General features: G+C 45.4%; 1 protein-coding gene across 1 annotated transcript in view; it reads left to right on the top strand.

Moving 5' to 3' along the window:
* The window catches only part of LOC126547700 (nose resistant to fluoxetine protein 6-like), a 69,464-nt gene that overhangs the window by 9,569 nt on the left and 39,374 nt on the right, over positions 1-20,521 (top strand). Inside the window, exon 2 of the mRNA XM_050195653.3 lies at positions 124-335. Within this exon, the coding sequence (XP_050051610.1) occupies positions 124-335 (212 nt within the window). The remainder of the gene's footprint in view (positions 1-123; positions 336-20,521) is intronic.

Below are 20,521 nucleotides of genomic sequence, written 5' to 3'. Positions count from 1 at the left end.
CTGTTCTGCACTTGTGCCTGTCGTTTTCTGATCAAGACTTCTCTTATGGGGTCTTGATAGTTCCAGCAGAGTAAAATCTTTATTATTATTATTTTTTTTTTGACGAGTCACCATTTCTCGCAGTGTTCGACGCCTCTGGAAAGTACCCGACTGGGGCCCTCACGACGACGCGAGTCGATCTAGGTGCTTTCGACGAGTGCGTCGAGACCGTGGTGCGTGACGACTACGGCCACGAAACGGTGCGCGCGCAGTACTGCAACCTAATGGTCTACGCCGGAAACAAGACGGACCTCGACGACCACATCACAAAAGCCGTAACGTTATCGCACCCGCGGGTGAGCTGGCACTTCGGCCATTTTTGTTGCAGTTACTTTTGGCCCCGCAAAAAAAAAGAAATAAAAAGGAAAATAGCTCTTACGCTAAAACTCTTCCTAAGAGCAGCATCGAGCCAATCATGGCGTCGGACGTATCATTAGAGGCGGCGACTGCCCAATGGCAAACAGTGCTTACGAACAAAAAGCTTTGTGGATTCAACCCCTTCTTTCTAAGGCAATATCGGCAGCCTACATATCGCAAACGGGTCCTCCCGCAATGCGCTATGCTTGTTTTTGTTTTTACAGTGAAACTGTTAGCCTCTATACGCCGTTTCATACATAGCAGTCAACGCTGTGGAAGCTACGCAAAAAGTTCGGTCAAGAAAAGTTGTCATTCCGCGCGTTCCGTCTATGCTTCGCTAGGTGTTACGTTCATGCTTCGCTGCGTGCCAATTGCGTTCGCTCGTGCAAGCATGCACGTGAGGCTCCTCGCAACGGGATGCAAATAAAAAGCCCGAAAAGAACAAAAAGAAAATAAAAATGATCTAAAACAACGCATTAGCAGCGGCATACCACAGTGTGTTTGTTTCTAAGGGTTGAAACTTGTTTCATTCAATACTGAGCCTATATAAAATACAGTTGCGCTCAATTGCGGTCAAAAAGCGTCCAACCGTATCCAAGTGCGAACGAAACCACTGCAAGAACTCTCTCTAGCCTCCACAGCGTTAACTGCTATGTATGGAACGGAGCATAGTTGATCACAAGTTTCTTGTCTGCCAGCAAAAAAAGAAAAAAAAGAAGAAATTGAAAAAAAATTCGCATATCTCTTTTGGAAGGAGGCCCATACAACACACAGTTCAGTATTCATTTCAATAAAGAAAAGCACTAAACAAGCGTCAGAACTGCATGATGGATGATAAGGCAGCTGTGAATAATGCTAGGCACGTTCCTTCTCCTTGTGTGTGTTTCCCGGTAAAAATTACTGTTGCATAAGCTGCTCCAGTGGGAAAAGCAGTCAAATAAAATATTTCATATGCCCATTGACGGCATTTGCGTGGTTTTCTAACAGCTTCGCTGGCCATCCACTTTCGCATGATCGGGATGGTGAGTCAATTTTTTTTCGGTTGGTCTGTATCGGTTGGCACAAAATACCGCTGAACAAAAAAACTTCTGACAGAACCCATCGACGATGACTGTCCAAGTTATTACAGCACCACGGTGGTAGTGCCCTCTCGCTGTCGCCAAATATCGTCTGTCTCGAGAAACATCTCGCACATTAGTGGCCTGAGAACATACAAAATGCGAACTTATTTTTGTCCTCCCTACCTCTTTCTTAGAGCCTCACTACTACAGTGAGCACACAAACTATACCGAGAAAAAAAAATATGCAGATCCAACGCACATATTGCAATCTATGTGAAGCGAAGCTTTCGTGAAGTGGTTAATCAAATGCTATCCATTTGTCCCCTTCATTCCTGCATCAATGGAACAAGGGAAACAGGTGCGGGCTAATGTGCACATGTGCGCTAGAGCACAACTAGTGGGCGTTGGCACGGTAGGCATGGTGACCTAATGGTTAGAGCATCCGGCTGCTGTGCTGGGGCGCAGATGCTCGATCAAACCATCGGAGACGTAATTCATTTTAAATGTGTGAGCATTTCTATGCCTACCCAGTGAGAAAACCCGTCCGTCAGTACGTCACGTAAGACGATCGTTTTCAGGGTGGGACAAGCAGCAGCGAGCGAATTAACATTCGTGTTGCCTCTCGTTTCAAGGCTAACTAAGCTGCGAGATCACAGCGCGCACGAAGCTATCAGCACTCGGCGCACTGCGTCCCCATCGCCGATCGCTTTGAAGATACGGCTCGCGCGTCCCTCTTCAGCGCGAACTAAGCGGCGATAATACAGGCACGCATGGCCTCGCCATACGCAGCCGCCGCCGGAGGTCGCGGTTGATAATGGTTCGACGAGGTGGATAAGGCGCCAAAGAGCGATAACGGCTTATATTGATCGGAACATCATCAGCACACCTTGCGCCGCCACCTGCAGTAGTTTGCTTGAGTCATCATTTCACCTTGCGCCGCCGTCAGCAGCCGTTTGTGCCGCCACATGCGGTTGTTTATACTGGTCGGATCAAGTTTCATAACATCGCTAATGAAACCGGGCTACGTGGAGATGAGCAAGTGGTGGAACGCTTACACATACTTAGACAACTCCTAGAGGAGTTTCTGCGTGATTCTTTTTTTAAAGCATAAGCTATGCCGCAAGGCAGCAGGAACACCCATGGTCAACAAAGACCCGGAGGGTTCGCAAATGAAGGTTCGCTTTAAGAACAAGCCTCGGGTAGTGCATTTGTTTCTGTGCACCTGCTTGTCTTCGTCTGGGCCTCGACGAAGACAAGTAGTTGCTCCTAGGGTCCCCGGTGTAAGGCAGAAAGCAAGCAATGTAGAAATGCCTTGGTGTGACTAAAAACACACCCTTTTTGAGGTGGCTTCTCAAGAATCATGGGAAGCGTGCTACGAAGAGCAGCAAGCTCCGTGGCTGTCGATGTCGTCTGATGAGATGTCTTGAACCTTACGGTGGTGGCTTTCTCGGGAAAAAAATCACTGATCCTGCAGACCCATCCACGGTGGTTGAACCATCATTGTACAGATGAGCACGATCGTTGTATTTTTCGTACAGCAAGAGTAATGAAAGTTGCTTGAGAGCTTGTGATAAGAGTTGGGCCTTCGTTCGAGTTCCTGGTACTGTCAGTCGAACTTGTGGCAAGCACCAAGGGTGAAACAGAACTATCGCTGCAGCTGTGTAATCTGATGGAAGGTATACACGATAAGGCATTATCCTCTAACAAAAAAAGACGCGTGGTTGGTCTTCTGCCAGTGACGCGAGATAGTAGAAAGAGGCGTGAGCAAGGCCTCTGAGTGTGCTCTGAGCGCTTCCGTAACAATGTAAATCATGGCTCGGTAGTCATGCGCAATAGCAATGGTGTCAGCTGTTGATGTACATCGTGATAACCCTAGACAAACCCTAAATGCCTGGCCTTGATCACTTCCGATTATACGGATGTTAGTTCTGCACGTATTGGTCAGCACTGGCAAGCTGTACCTCAGATACCCGAGTAAGAACGTCCTGTAAACTTGTATGAGGCCGTGTACTCAAATACGCCAGGTTTTTTCTTCATGGAACTTAAACAGATGAGATATGGCTGTCAGGTCTTCTTTAGGTAGGTCACGTGGGGACTCAAGCAGAGGTCACGGTCGACGATTACCCCTAAGAGTCTGTGCGTCCTGACTTAAGAGGAATTTTGTCCATCGATGGATATGGCGCACGAATTCACTGACTTCCGGCTAAACGTGACCAATGCCCATTTCTCTGGAGAAATCTTGAGGCCTTGTTCGCTAAGGTACGCTGATATCAATGTCACAGATTTCTGGAGGCTTGCACGTACCTGAGGAAGTGTCAGGCCAGATGCCCAGACGCAGATATCATGGGCACAGATTGACAACTTCACCGTACTGTACCATCTGTAGCTAGGCGTTGCGTTTACGAACTCATATGCTTTCCTTATTATTATGGCCAACAGCCCCACCTGCGACACATGGAACAGCGATGAGACGCTCGCACATATTATCTGTGTCTCCCCGCGATATAGTGCCCATAGACAAGTGATGTGCAGAATACTGGACCAGTTGAACAATCGTCCACTATCAGAACTCAAAGCTTTAGGTCAGTGCTCCCGAAGAACATCCGCGCTGAAGGCCTCACTCCCTTTATTAAGGTTCCTGCGTTCTACGGGGCTTCACGATAGACTTTTAAGAGGAAGCTTTAGCTCGGGCCCAACTCCAATGCGGCCTATTCAAATGCATGTAAAACGCAAAAACGTTTTTCTGAGACAACCCCTAGATCGATTTTAATGAAATTGGTTGCATTTGAGAGATAAAGTTAAATTCTAGTGACTGTTGGAAGCATAATTTCGATTTAGGGCTGGAATTTTGTTAAAAAGATTTTCAAATATTTGACCGTCTGAAAAAAATAGAAGCACGAAGTTTACAAATTTATAGCTCTGCATCAAGAACAGATATCGCGGTTCTGTAAATGGCATCCATTAGATCATTGAAAGCGGACAAATTCGATATGTCATTTTACATCTTACGTGAATTCGTTACGTTGGTTACAAGGGTTCTGCAAAAGCTGTATTTCCATATTACTAAGTTTTTTTCTATATTCATGTGTAACATATCCATTTTGTCCGCTTTAGGTGTACTATTAGATGCAATTCACAGAATTAGATTATAATTTTTTTGTTGTTGAGTTACAGAGTTGTAAACTTGATAGTGTCGTTTTTTGAATATTTTAGATTTTTGCCAATGTTTAATAAAAAATTGACGACCTAACTCAGAAATTCGAAACAAACAGTCACTAGATTTTAAGTTTTTCTTTTAACTGCAACAAACCTCGTCAAATTTGGTGTAGTGGTTGCCGAGAAAAACGAATTCTTCTTTCACATGCATTTAGATAGGAGCACCCGAGCTAAAGCTTCCTCTTAAGAACTCCGTTCCCTACCGCTCTATAGTGTACGCGGTTTGTTCGTGCTCGTTTCTATTTCTATCTCCCCCTTCCGCTATCTTTCTCTTTTTATCCCCCTTAACCCTTCCCCTCGTGCAGGGTAGCCAACCGGAACTACCTCTGGTTAACCTCCCTGCCTTTCTATGCATCCTTTTCTCTCTCTCTCTCTCTCTCTCTGTCTCTGAGACAAATGAGCGCAAAGTTGAAAATTGTGGGGCTGAAGACAGCACCATGCGGAACTCCACGGCGTGTGTAGTGTTAAGAAGTTGGACCGTCTTCGGTATTCACAAAGAGATACCACATATGTAAATAAATGCGTGTCCAACAATATAGTCGACTGCCGAGGCCAACCATGTACAGAACCTCAAATATAGCCTCATGAAGAACATTGTCGTATGCTCCTTTTATATCGAGAAACATGGCAACAGATAATAGCTTATACGACTTTTGATGTTGAACGTATGTAACGAAATCGATGACGTTGTCAGTGGAGCATCGGTGACGTCGAAAACCAGGCATAGCATCTGAATAAACTTCGTAACCTACCAGGTAGCATTCTATTCTAGCGAGGATCATTCGTTCTATCACCTTTCCAATGCAACTAGCCAGCGCAATTGGGCCGTATAAAGTAATCCCTAGAGGAGTCTTGCCAGGTATGAGGAGCAGTACCAGGCGACTGGTATTCCATACCTGAGGAGCATTTCAAACCTGCCAGGACTCATCGAAGATGTACAGCAGTGCACTTCGCGCCTGTTCACCGAAGTGGCACAATATACAGAGAAAGATGACGACGACTGATTACACAAGGCAATAAGCGCCGCATCAAGCTCTTAAGTGGTGAATGGCAGGTCCATGAGTGACTCACTTGTGTCCGGAACGTAGCTAAAAGTAAAAGCGAACAGCAGTGTAAGCCGAATCACAATTACTTATGGCCACTTTTTCTCCCTCCTCTTTTTTTCTTCTTTTTTAACGTTTACCGTTTTCCTCAATTTTTTACGAATTCAGCCACCATCTAAGGCACACATATTAAGAACGGACGCTGACAGGGAACTTCGTCTCCTTGCACGCGAAAAGTCACAAGCTTTCTGGAGTTCAAGTGCCTTCAATTGCCGATTGCATAAGCTGGATCCCTTGCTACCTCTACAACGGCCATCTTGTCTTTCCCGCTGCGAAACAACCTTGCTATGCCGCTTGAGGCTGGGAGTGACGTTCACGAACGCTTACTCCTATCGTATGGGAATGGCCGATAGCCCTACGTGCGACTCCTGTAGAGGTCAGAAAACCATCCATCGCCTACTTTGTATCTGTCCTCGCTACGACGCACAATGTCTCTGTCTCTCAGGACAACTTTACACCTACTGGACTCGAGACCGTTCTCTGAGTCAAAGATACTGAGGCCCTGGCCACACCCGTGACTGGCACAAAAGGCAATTCCTGCGCTAGTACACTACTTCAAGTGGGCGGGTTTAAGAGACCGCTTATAGTGTCCCTGTGCGTCATCCCACATGCACTCAGTGCTCACTTTCTCCCTATTTTCCTATTGCTATTCCCCTTTCCCTTGCCCCCAATGTAGGGTAACAAACTGGACGCTCATCTGACTGACCTCCCTGCATTTCCTCTGCTTGCTGTATCTCTCTCTCTTAAGGGAAAAGTATATTACCCATGAAAAAACCTGCCGCGCTTTCAAACTAGGTAATTGCTCAATGCAACGTTACTGATTCTTTTTTTCTAGCATTTTTGACGACAACGCGACGATTACTTGAACTTTCTGTTAGACGGGTACCGTATATTCACCCGCTCTAGTCTGATTATCATTGTTTCAGTGATAAAAATAAAAGGGTCGCCAAGCACTGTGGCTTCTGTGAATTACAAAAGGCCGAACTAGAAATAACCAAAAAATTCAGGCACAACTAATTCATGCGACTACCCAAGCACGCGAATATCATTCTTTTGAGAGAAAAAGAATTTCGGACAAAGTTTTGAAGGTCTTTCTTTCTTTTTTCATTGAAGAGCTGCATGAACCAGGTTAGGCCCACATATTTAGGCGCACTATTTTCATTTGAGATCGGCCCGCGAAAACGATTTGATAGATAGCCGGAAAGAAAACTGGTCGTATAATGGGAGGACTGTTAATCGCATTAAATAATCTCACCGGCGACTACGATACTCCCTGATGCGAATGTCTCGGGGTTTGGAATACGCGTTATATTTTGGCACAGAATTTGATTCTGACGGACAAGGCGCTCACCGCGGCGGCGCTGAGCCTCTGCTCGGGCACCTCGTTTAGAGGCAGACGAAGCATTCCCACAGGTTGCGTCGCTCACTGTTCAGAAAGAAAGCGCGAACACGGGAACGCGTGGCTCGCGCGAAGTGCATTCTCTAGTGGCGGTGGCCCCGCTGGCGAAGTAGCGCATGTGCAATTGGTCCGAAGCCCATGCTAGCGCTTTGTTTCCTGGCTGGCCGCATACCTGGCCGTGCCGGGTCTCCGCTTTCCCCCTCACCCTTTTGCCATACCCACCTCTGCCTTCCGCCTCCTGGTTGCGCTGCACCCTCCTATCCGCTTTCCTCCTCGCGTCTTTCATCCCCCCACTGCACTCCGCGTTCGCTTTCATCTTTGGCTCTGTTTGTCGGCTCGGTTACGCCGACGTCGAGGCCGACGCCGACGCTCGCAGCACGAACGGGTGCCTCGCAGTTACAAGAAAATCTCGCAGTTACAAGAAAATAGCACGGAGAACAAGCAATATAAGGTGTAAGTGGACCCAAAGGTTAACAGAGCGAGCTTTCATTAAATAATGTAAACACGCGCATACTGTACTTCCCGTGAATTAACAGTCGTTTTTGACCTCGTGCGACGCGTGGATGCGCATGGGTGCGAATGGGCCACAATTTGCTTTGGCCCACTCGTCAGTGAGGAGGGATACCAACACCGTGTCGTGTGTACCGTTTACTTCGGGAAAACCTATACCATCTGTATATTCAAGTTTCGAGGTCACAGCGCCCATGACCGTAACAGCATGCTATCCGGCCCTGCAGTGCATGGTCGAACTCATTCGATATTCGTGGCCTCCCGAAGGCGAAGCGAACTGTTCCTCTCAAGCTCTGTTCCCTTAGGCCTCAAATGGGAAGCACTCATTGGCACACACAATCCTCGTCAGCGGGATCTCGTCCAAAGAAGCGCATTCATACAAATTAACGCTTCTCTAGCCTTCTCTCTGTCCCTGGCTCAAATTTGTTTGCGCTATGTGACACGCACACTTCTCTATCTTTCTTCGGTGACCGGTTTTCACCGGCTAACAAATGTGAAACGTTATGGTTCGGCTCAAAGCGCGCCTACATGTATCAGAAGTTTCTCAAACGTTATCGATAGTTCTATCCGGTGGCTGTTGTCACCAAACCTATTGTAACCTGATTGCATGCGCGACGCGAATTGTGTAGCACTTTCTGGAAGCCACGTGGGTACCAGCAATTACACTGCAACCTTCGACAAATTATCTGTAAAAACCGACGCGCTTGACCCGCTGTTCAGATTTTCGACGATCACCGACTTTCCTCGGCGCTGCCTTTGTGATAGAGTTTTACTTATTTTGCTGGACACAAGTTAGCCCAATAAAGAGTTAAATTTGTAACTTGCGGTTTTGACATTGTGTCATTCTTCACCGTCAGACGACGTGACAATACACTAGAAAACCATGTCGTTTCAACAAGTTCAAAACTGTATCCTTGCAAAGTTTGGGTTCCAGAGACTATATGGTGTAGCCCTTAATATCTCTTACCAGCAAATGTTGGTTAAGGGAGCCATCACAACGAATATATGTTAACAACTGAATAGAAACTTGCGTAAAGCAGCAAGGAAGAAAACAACAAGAATATACCCAGTGCGAGTATACGCTTGCAACAAGGCAAGTAGCTACGATATAACAGGAAGTACTGAACAATAAGGACTTGTAGTAAAGAAGACAGTATATATCAGAGCGTAGCCCGCGCATACATTCTGTAACGTTGCCCAAACTTTTTTCACAAATGTTATTCTTCACATCTGACGTATACTGCAGAGCCATGGATTAACAGCGAATATCTTTTTTTCTTTTTTTTTTGTATATATGAGGCGTACCAGCTTACTGCGAAAGTTTCGAGGTACACTAAGCTAAACAAACCACTTCGTGAAGTTATATTGGGTATTAGGGTAAGGCATGGTTATAACGTATCCCTTGTATACGTGAAAAACCAGTACTTCAAGGAACCCTTCAAAAGCCCCCATCATCATCATCATCATCATCAGCCTAGTTACGCCCACTGCAGGGCAAAGGCCTCTCCCATACTTCTCCAACTACCCCGGTCATGTACTAATTGTGGCCATGTTGTCCCTGCAAACGTCTTAATGTCATCTGCCCACCTAACTTTCTGCCGCCCTCTGCTACGCTTCCCTTCCCTTGGAATCCAGTCCGTAGCTCTTAGTGACCATCGGTTATCTTCCCTCCTCATTACATGTCCGGCCCATGCCCATTTCTTTTTCTTGATTTCAACTAAGATGTCGTTTACCCGCGTTTGTTGCCTCACCCAATCTGCTCTTTTCTTATCCCTTAACGTTACACCCATCATTCTTCTTTCCATAGCTCGTTGCGTCGTCCTCAATTTCAGCAGAACCCTTTTCGTAAGCCTCCAGGTTTCTGCCCCATATGTGAGTACTGGTAACACACAGCTGTTGTACACTTTCCTTTTGAGGGATAGTGGCAACCTACTGTTCATGATTTGAGAATGCCTGCCAAACGCACCCCAACCCATTCTTATTCTTCTGGTTATTTCAGTCTCATGATCCGGATCCGTGGTCACTACCTGCCCTAAGTAGATGTATTCCCTTACCACTTCCAGTGTTTCGCTACCTATCGTAAACTGCTGTTCTCTTCCGAGACTGTTAAACAGTACTTTAGTTTTCTGCAGATTAATTTTCAGACCCACCCTTCTGCTTTGCCTCTCCAGGTCAGTGAGCATGCATTGCAATTGGTCTCCTGAGTTACTAAGCAAGGCAATATCATCAGCGAATCGCAAGTTGCTAAGGTATTCTCCATCAACTTTTACCCCCAATTCTTCCCACTCCAGGCCTCTGAATACCTCCTGTAATAAAACACGTTGTGGGGCTAGTTGGTGCATAGCTTTCAATAGATTAAGCGCCAAAAGTGACGGCACACAAGAAGAAATACAGACAGGACAAGGCGCTACTTGCAACTGTTTATTGAAATGACAGGTGGCTGATTATATAGCCATGAGGAGAGGGGAACGAAAAAAGAAAGGAGGGACACTAAATATGTGAATGCGCACGTGCGAGAACACTGAAGATAGAGGGAATCATGCTTAATCTAAATCTAAAACTTATCTAAAAACATACTTTCATTCGAGTATATATTCAAAGACGGGGTACTGATACAGTTGTCCCCTCTTTTTTTTTAATCTCGTTGGCCTCCAACAATTCCCGCGCAACAGAATCTTTACTTTTATACATGATTGTCGTATCATGAAGCCTCGCTTCACATACCCGTTCATCCTCATTTCCGCAGGCCTTGCAATGAAGCGGCAAGTTTGAACCATATCCATTTTTCAATGATAGCTTATGCTCCCGCAGGCGTTCATTAATACATCGCCCAGTTTGGCCGATATACTCTTTTCCACACTTCATTGGTATGTGGTATACTACCCCTTCTTCACACTTAACGAAGGGGTTCGTATGTTTAATAGAACACCCTACTTTTTTTGAGTCATCCGGACCAATTAGGCGGCACAAAGTGGCAAGCTTTCGCGGCGCGGAAAAAACCACAGGAATTTTGTATTTCACAGCGACATGTTTCAGATTATGCGCCACTTTATGAGAATATGGTATCACCACCGCTTTACCTTTCTTTTCGACTGTTAGACCTTCGTCACCTGTTTTTTTTTTTTTTTTCTTTTTCTTTCTTTTTTGAGTTTTTTCAATAACGCCTCTGAAACTGCGCTTAAAGCCAAGCAAGGAAAGCCAGCCTTCCTCAACTTCAAAATCTGGTCGTCAAAGCTTGCTTGTGCCTTATGACAGCATGATTTTTTCAGTGCGGATTCTAGGCACATAGTGGCAATTGCTCGTTTAACAGTCTTGGAGTGTGTAGACTCATACGGCAACACCTCTTTGCGGGCACGGGGTCGGTACATCCAGCAGGAGCCTTCGTCAGTAAGGGTTATGTTAAGATCTAAAAACTGCAAGCTGTTATCCTTGGCTAGTTCGAAAGTAAAATCTAAGCCTTTTCCTTGCTGTTTAAAATCAGTTAAAATGCCCTGCACAGTATGAGAGTAAGTCAAGGGAGATCGTTCCGTCAGTAAAATTAAAAAATCGTCAACATACCTAAAAACCTTGAGCACATTGCCTCCGTCAAACACCTTCGATAGCGCTCTGTCGATGCCCGCAAGGAAAATGTTGCAAAGTACGGGAGCCACGCACGAGCCAATACAAATTCCTTTCCTTTGCACATAATAGTGGCCTTGAAAACACACAGCCGTTGAGCACAAATAAAACTCCAAGAGTGCCATGAAGTTATCCACAGAAATTCCTGCTGTATTCTGAAAGGATACCTGCCCGTTCATCTCAATGCAGCTCAGGACGGCAGCTAACAATTCTTTTTGCGGAATAGAATAAAAAAGGTCTACAACATCTATTGAGAACAAGCATCCTATCGACTGGGACTCACGTAAAAAGGCTATGACGTCAAAACTATTCTTTACCATGAATGGGTCATCTATAACCAACGTGTTAAGCTGCTTTAGAAGGTAGCGGCTAACGTTGTTTTGCCAGGAAGCTCTTTCACTTACAATACATCTGAACGGTATATCATCTTTGTGCGTTTTTGCAGTAAAGATGATATACCGTTCAGATGTATTGTAAGTGAAAGAGCTTCCTGGCAAAACAACGTTAGCCGCTACCTTCTAAAGCAGCTTAACACGTTGGTTATAGATGACCCATTCATGGTAAAGAATAGTTTTGACGTCATAGCCTTTTTACGTGAGTCCCAGTCGATAGGATGCTTGTTCTCAATAGATGTTGTAGACCTTTTTTATTCTATTCCGCAAAAAGAATTGTTAGCTGCCGTCCTGAGCTGCATTGAGATGAACGGGCAGGTATCCTTTCAGAATACAGCAGGAATTTCCGTGGATAACTTCATGGCACTCTTGGAGTTTTATTTGTGCTCAACGGCTGTGTGTTTTCAAGGCCACTATTATGTGCAAAGGAAAGGAATTTGTATTGGCTCGTGCGTGGCTCCCGTACTTTGCAACATTTTCCTTGCGGGCATCGACAGAGCGCTATCGAAGGTGTTTGACGGAGGCAATGTGCTCAAGGTTTTTAGGTATGTTGACGATTTTTTAATTTTACTGACGGAACGATCTCCCTTGACTTACTCTCATACTGTGCAGGGCATTTTAACTGATTTTAAACAGCAAGGAAAAGGCTTAGATTTTACTTTCGAACTAGCCAAGGATAACAGCTTGCAGTTTTTAGATCTTAACATAACCCTTACTGACGAAGGCTCCTGCTGGATGTACCGACCCCGTGCCCGCAAAGAGGTGTTGCCGTATGAGTCTACACACTCCAAGACTGTTAAACGAGCAATTGCCACTATGTGCCTAGAATCCGCACTGAAAAAATCATGCTGTCATAAGGCACAAGCAAGCTTTGACGACCAGATTTTGAAGTTGAGGAAGGCTGGCTTTCCTTGCTTGGCTTTAAGCGCAGTTTCAGAGGCGTTATTGAAAAAACTCAAAAAAGAAAGAAAAAGAAAAAAAAAAAAAAAAGAAGTGACGAAGGTCTAACAGTCGAAAAGAAAGGTAAAGCGGTGGTGATACCATATTCTCATAAAGTGGCGCATAATCTGAAACATGTCGCTGTGAAATACAAAATTCCTGTGGTTTTTTCCGCGCCGCGAAAACTTGCCACTTTGTGCCGCCTAATTGCTCCGGATGACTCAAAAAAAGTAGGGTGTTCTATTAAACATACGAACCCCTTCGTTAAGTGTGAAGAAGGGGTAGTATACCACATACCAATGAAGTGTGGAAAAGAGTATATCGGCCAAACTGGGCGATGTATTAATGAACGCCTGCGGGAGCATAAGCTATCATTGAAAAATGGATATGGTTCAAACTTGCCGCTTCATTGCAAGGCCTGCGGAAATGAGGATGAACGGGTATGTGAAGCGAGGCTTCATGATACGACAATCATGTATAAAAGTAAAGATTCTGTTGCGCGGGAATTGTTGGAGGCCAACGAGATTAAAAAAAGAGGGGACAACTGTATCAGTACCCCGTCTTTGAATATATACTCGAATGAAAGTATGTTTTTAGATAAGTTTTAGATTTAGATTAAGCATGATTCCCTCTATCTTCAGTGTTCTCGCACGTGCGCATTCACATATTTAGTGTCCCTCCTTTCTTTTTTCGTTCCCCTCTCCTCATGGCTATATAATCAGCCACCTGTCATTTCAATAAACAGTTGCAAGTAGCGCCTTGTCCTGTCTGTATTTCTTCTTGTGTGCCGTCACTTTTGGCGCTTAATCTATTGAAAACCTCCTGTAAACATGCTGTGAATAGCATTGGAGATATCGTATCTCCCTGTCTGACGCCTTTCTTTATAGGGATTTTGTTGCTTTCTTTGTGGAGGACTACGGTGGCTGTGGAGCCGCTATAGATATCTTCCAGTATTTTTACATATGGCTCATCTACACCCTGATTCCGTAATGCCTCCATGACTGCTGAGGTTTCGACTGAATCAAACGCTTTCTCGTAATCAATGAAAGCTATATATAAGGGTTGGTTATATTCTGCACATTTCTCTATCACTTGATTGATAGTGTGAATATGGTCTATTGTTGAGTAGCCTTTACGGAATCCTGCCTGGTCCTTTGGTTGACAGAAGTCTAAGGTGTTCCTGATTCTATTTGCGATTACCTTAGTAAATACTTTGTAGGCAACGGACAGTAAGCTGATCGGTCTATAATTTTTCAAGTCTTTGGCGTCCCCTTTCTTATGGATTAGGATTATGTTAGCGTTCTTCCAAGATTCCGGTATGCTCGAGGTCACGAGGCATTGCGTATACAGGGTGGCCAGTTCCTCTAGAACAATCTGCCCACCATCCTTCAACAACTCTGCTGTTACCTGATCCTCCCCAGCTGCCCTCCCCCTTTGCATAGCTCCTAAGGCTTTCTTTACTTCTTCTGGCGTTACCTGTGGGATTTCGAATTCCTCTAGGCTATTCTCTCTTCCACTATCGTCGTGGGTGCCACTGGTACTGTATAAATCTCTATAGAACTCCTCAGCCACTTGAACTATCTCATCCATATTAGTAACGATATTGCCGGCTTTGTCTCTTAACGCACACATCTGATTCTTGCCTATTCCTACTTTCTTCTTCACTGTTTTTAGGCTTCCTCCGTTCCTGAGAGCCTGTTCAATTCTATCCATATTATAGTTCCTGATGTCCGCTGTCTTACGCTTGTTGATTAACTTAGAAAGTTCTGCCAGTTGTATTCTAGCTGTAGGATTAGAGGCTTTCATACATTGGCGTTTCTTGATCAGATCTTTCGTCTCCTGCGATAGCTTACTGGTTTCCTGTATAACGGCGTTACCACCGACTTCTATTGCGCACTCCTTAATGATGCCCATGAGATTGTCGTTCATTGCTTCAACACTAAGGTCCTCTTCCTGAGTTAAAGCCGAATACCTGTGCTGTAGTTTGATCCGGAATTCCTCTAGTTTCCCTCTTACCGCTAACTCATTGATTGGCTTCTTGTGTACCAGTTTCTTTCGTTCCCTCCTCAAGTCTAGGCTAATTCGAGTTCTTACCATCCTGTGGTCACTGCAGCGTACCTTGCCGAGCACGTCTACATCTTGAATGATGCCAGGGTTCGCGCAGAGTATGAAGTCGATTTCATTTCTAGTCTCACCATTCGGGCTCCTCCACGTCCACTTTCGGCTAACCCGCTTGCGGAAAAAGGTATTCATTATCCGCATATTATTCTGTTCTGCAAACTCTACTAATAATTCTCCTCTGCTATTCCTAGAGCCTATGCCATATTCCCCCACTGACTTGTCTCCAGCCTGCTTCTTGCCTACCCTAGCAATGAAGTCGCCCATCAGTATAGTGTATTTTGTTTTGACTTTACCCATCGCCGATTCTACGTCTTCATAAAAGCTTTCGACTTCCTGGTCATCATGACTAGATGTAGGAGCGTAGACCTGTACAACCTTCATTTTGTACCTCTTATTAAGTTTCACAACAAGACATGCCACCCTCTCGTTAATGCTATAGAATTCCTGTATGTTACCAGCTATTTCCTTATTAATCAGGAATCCGACTCCTAGTTCTCGTCTCTCCGCTAAGCCCCGGTAACACAGTACATGCCCGCTTTTTAGCACTGTATATGCTTCTTTTGTCCTCCTAACCTCACTGAGCCCTATTATATCCCATTTACTACCCTCTAATTCCTCCAATAACACTGCTAGACTCGCCTCACTAGATAGCGTTCTAACGTTAAACGTTGCCAGGTTCAGATTCCAATGGCGGCCTGTCCGGAGCCAGGTATTCTTAGCACCCTCTGCAGCGTCACAGATCTGACCGCCGCCGTGGTCAGTTGCTTCGCGGCTGCTGGGGACTGAGGGCCGGGGTTCGATTGTTGTATTCATATAGGAGGTTGTGGCCAAGTACTGCACCAGGGTGGCCAATCCTGCTCTGGTGAGAGAGTGCGTTACCGGTTCTTGTCACCGGGATCAGGCCGCACTCCAGGCCTGTTTGTGCAATTTTCTCAACACACGGTTTTTTTTTTGTATTTTCCGGTGGAGAATAGCGCGGCACCGGGATTTGAATCACGGTCCTCTTGCACTGGAGACGGATACTCTACCGTCCCCGTAGGAGTTAAATTAAAAATTAATTTATGGGGTTTTACGTGACAAAACCACTTTCTGATTATGCACGCCGTAGTGGAGGACTCCGAAAATTTCGACCACCTGGGGTTCTTTAACGTGCACCTAATTCTAAGTACACGGGTGTTTTCGCATTTCGCCCCCATCGAAATGCGGCCGCCGTGGTCGGGGTCCGATCCCGCGACCTCGTGCTCAGCAGTCTAACACCATAACCACTGAGCAACCACGGCGGGTCCCGCAGGAGTTGTACGCCTCATTTAACCTACAGTGGTGCCCTATTTGGTCAGTCAAGGTGGACCAATCTGAGCTCGGTTATACCGCATGGATGGCACTCGGCTAGAGAACCAGGTATTTATGACCTGCACATGTGAGTGTGAGGCCATACATATTTGAAGATATATCTTTCTTTCTTTTTTTCTTTTTTTAGGAGGGTTCCCGTACAGTGATAAAATAAAGGAAAAGACATTAAAAGAAAGAAAAAAAAAAAAGAAGAAAGAAAGAAAGAAAAAGGGGCGAAAAAAAGAAGAAAGGTACATAACAGGTGATTTGAACTCGTGACCCTTCGATGTTGCCCGGAAAGATAGCTCAGTCGGTTGGTTCGTCGGGCCCCAGGCTACTTTCAAGCGCCACAGCTCCTGCTCCGAGCCTCACACTTACGTGGAAAGAAACTCATGTTGTCCGCGATAGTCGGTTGGAAGGCATGCTTTTTTGGAAAAATGGCCGCTCGAGGAGAAGAGCGAACTCGAGCGGCTTTAGAGGCTAGGAAAACTGCCTTAAAATATTTAGACTTGAGGGGAAAGCTTCGTTAACAAACTATAACACGGCAATCAGCACTCGAATACGACAAGAGAAATTACTGAGACGTGGAAAATTCCCTTGAAAAAAAATCTGGTTTGCGAGACAAATGCTTGTATGCATTGAACCTCTTAAAAGATGAGGGGGGAAATATGCGCTCACCGAGAGGGCATCGTCAGCACGAGACATCCACAAGGCACCTTACAGAGATGTGGAGAGCTTCGCGGCCGGAACGAAGCCTCCCTTCTCCGCCGGCCAAGAGGGGAAAAAAGCCCCCAATGGTTTTCCAAATACCGCACACATTTTCTTTCCGCTATACGAATACATTATTAGGATGGTCGTGTCATTATGAACTTTTGTTGCATGCGTGTCGACCAAGTAGTTAAGAGGAAGCTTTAGCTCGAGTGCTCCTATCTAAATACACGTAAAAGGAGAATTCGTTTTTCTCGGCAACCGCTGCATGAAATCGCTGCAAAAACCACTGGTCGTGGTCGCGGGTTTGGACCCGGCCGAGGCGGTCTCATTGCGGTGGGGACGGAATAAAAAAAAGAGAGAAAAGAAGAAAGAACAAGATACTCGTGTACGTAGATTTACGTGCACGTTAAAGAACGCCAGGTGATTAAAATTAATCCGGAGTCTCCCACTACGGCGTGCCTCATAATCAGATCGTGGTTTTGGTCCCTAAAACCCTAGAATTTAGTTTAAGTTCCTGACATTGACTGGCCTACATTGTAGATTCTAAAGGCGCCTGCTGCTGCTGCTATGTAGTGTGTGCGGTTTACTTCTTTCGGAGGGTGCTCGTCTGCCTTTCTCGTCCTCTCCCCTTGCTCTCTCGTTATCATCATACTGCCTTTCCCCCGTGTGAGGCTGCAACTACGTCTCTCGCTAAACCTTCTTGCTTTTCTATACATTTTTTCTCTCTATCAATCACTCTCTCAGCACTCGGTGTGACGTAGAAAATTTCGGAATACTTCATCGTATTTAGGCCATTTTGGGCTAGTATAAGTTCTCGAAATCTGCCATGTTGAGTCTTCGGTTCCTTGAATATGTAATGTAGTCTTTCTTTACCGATAAACAAATAGCTAGACCCGAGTAGATGCCTACCCAATGACGTCACGATGAGCTGGTGCGGCAACTTACGGGCAGCGTCACCACTTTTCCATCGTTTCCGTGTGTATTCTGGCCGACTAAGTATCATCTCATAGCAAGAGTCGCCCTTTGCTACTAATGTAGCTCGGGAGCGTAGATGTATGGGCGGGCAAGGGGCTATCAGTGTGGCAACCACTTGTGGCTACGCCCACTAATGCAGCTTAAGTTACTGTTCCTCGTTAGACTCCCCTTAACATGATAAAAAAAGGAATTGTTCTTTTATGATCACTTATTAAACATTTCCTCCTGCTCCACTGCGCGCAAGTCCTTCATTACGTTAATGTTCGGTTATATATATTACATACAGAGTTCTTCATGTTCGCTCCCATTTTTCTTGCTATGCTACATTCACAAAGCACGCATTTGTTGTTTTGAACGTACTGGTTTAGTACCTGTACGAGCGTAAACGCTGATCCCCCTTCCTACAGCCATTGCGTACCTTACTTTACGTATATTATGTCTGTAGAAGGCACTAAAGGCATGGACCTCTGTGGCTGGATGGTGGCGCCCTCCGAGGGTGCATACAGCTTTATTTTTTTCTTATTGTTACCATGGAGATTTTTATAAGAAGTTTATGAGCCTAGCCAACGTGCCCGCTCTTGCAGTTAAGTTGCTCAACTTCTTCGGCGAGGCGCACATACTTTGCCGCTGACAACGTGAGTATGTGAAGACTAATTAACAAAATAAATAACGTTTTTATTAGAGCCTTGCAGACAGTTCTTTATGTGGCAAATTTGTAGGCAGCCACATTTTAACGCACCCGTGTCTTTTCTAATTCTTTTAATTTCTGAAATCGTGCCTAATTTGAGACATTCCTCGTGGAATGTCTCAAAAGGAACATAGAAGCCGAGCGCACCCCGCAGTTACGCCAAACGGAAATGCCTTGTGACGATGTGTGTGGCGAGGTTTGAATGGTGGCATGTCGCGGCAAATACGAATACACCACGTGGCGGCCCATGTGTCCCAGGGTATACTTGCCAAATCAGTATCTGCCGCGACTGGCCGTGCCGTTGTTTCAAACTTCGTCTCGCTTTTCGCCACGGGGCGTTTCCGTCTGATATGATAGCAAGGTCACCATTTCAGTGCTCACGGCACGCTAGCTTTTGATATTGGCTGTGTTGAGCGCTCAAATTGGACCATTATTATTTATTTATTTATTACGTGCGATTTTGAAGGTAAAAAAAAACGGGTGCTTTAAATGTGGATGTCATCAAATTTCTTATATAGACAATTGCCCCCAATGCTCTGATAAAAAAAGTTAAACAAAATTTTTGTTAATCACTCTTTTGATACTCACTGACTTATCTGTGAAAACGAAGCGTTCGCTACACTATTAGCCTTTCAATAAAAAAATCTGTGCGGTATAAAAAAGAACACCCTGTATAGGCGCGGCTAGAATAAAGTCGGACGTCTTTCAGTTACGGCAACGCACAAGTTTACGAACGAAAAGTTACGGTAAGAGAACTTACGAACGAAAAGCTTTTCGACCCGCCGTGGTAGCTCAGTGGCTATGGTGTTAGGCTGCTGAGCACGAAGTCGCGGGATCGAGTCCCGGCCACGGCGGCCGCATTTCGATGGAGGCGAAATGCGAAAACACCCGTGTGCTTAGGTTTTGGTGCACGTTAAAGAACCCCAAGTGGACAAAATTTCCGGAGTCCCCCACTACGGCGTGCCTCATAATCAGAAAGTGGTTTTGGCACGTAAAACCCCATAATTTAATTTTCTTTTACGAAAAGCTTTGTGACTTTCTACAAAGATATTCGTTCGCAAGTGCTACTAGCCATTGGCCAGCCGCCTTCGTTAATAATATGTCCAAGACCTGGATTCACTGGGATTTGCTCTTATGAACAATTCTAGCATATAGGAGTGCTTTATCAGTGCGGGCCTTGGAGAACAAACATAAGTTCAGCAAGGTATCGGTTTACCTATACTCGATAAATAATAAATGATCAGCAATCGCGCACTCAACGCTCGCTTAGCGTTTAGTTCGCAGCTGACGCCAAATAAGGCCGGAAGATACGGAATAAATTGAAAATTCATTTTCACCACGGGAGATCTCAGGCGCAGTGCTGCTGTCCATACGTAGCTACCCTACCACATGCTGCCGGCAAGTTTCATTGTAAGTTTCAGTCTATGTAATCTCTATAGGCAAATGTCTAGACGCCTCATAGCTTTGTACGCGCCATGTTCTCGCCGCTCTTGCATCGAAGCGATAGATAAAGATCACTTCGCTCGCTGCTGCTGCCACGCTTGGTTTCGCCAGCGTTCTGACAGCGAGTGTTCGCGCTCATCGAGTGTGATATGTTCACGTTTGCTTGCGCGTGGTGACACCATGCTCGTTTATTGAGTTAGTAAGCGAGTGTCTCCAAGTTTATGCGACCGATAATGCTGCCATCCTTACTTCGTATAGTTGTCTACTAATTTGCTATCGCAATCAATGCTTCGCCTTCCGGGCGAGACTGTGACTTTTCTGTCTCTCTCGCTCGATCTATCTCTGCGTGCCATACGCTCGAAACGGGTTGCTTTCTCTACCATCTTTAATTTTTTTTATGGAGCAAGGAAATGCGTTGGCTCGCTGCATTACAAACGCTTTAGGCTATCATATGCAGCTGGAACGCACACTTGGATGAATGCACTGTTTGCAAAAGCCGTTAGAAGGCACGTCAGGCGCTTGTGTTATCGCCAACGACGATGAGTAATACAGCGCGTTTCTAACATATCTTCAAGCGTACCACCAAATTGTTTACCTGCACACAGGTTAGTGCACATTTG

The sequence above is a fragment of the Dermacentor andersoni genome, chromosome 1 (assembly GCF_023375885.2).
Source record: "Dermacentor andersoni chromosome 1, qqDerAnde1_hic_scaffold, whole genome shotgun sequence".
NCBI classification, from domain to species: domain Eukaryota; kingdom Metazoa; phylum Arthropoda; class Arachnida; order Ixodida; family Ixodidae; genus Dermacentor; species Dermacentor andersoni.
This window is presented reverse-complemented; position numbering and strand designations above follow the sequence as displayed.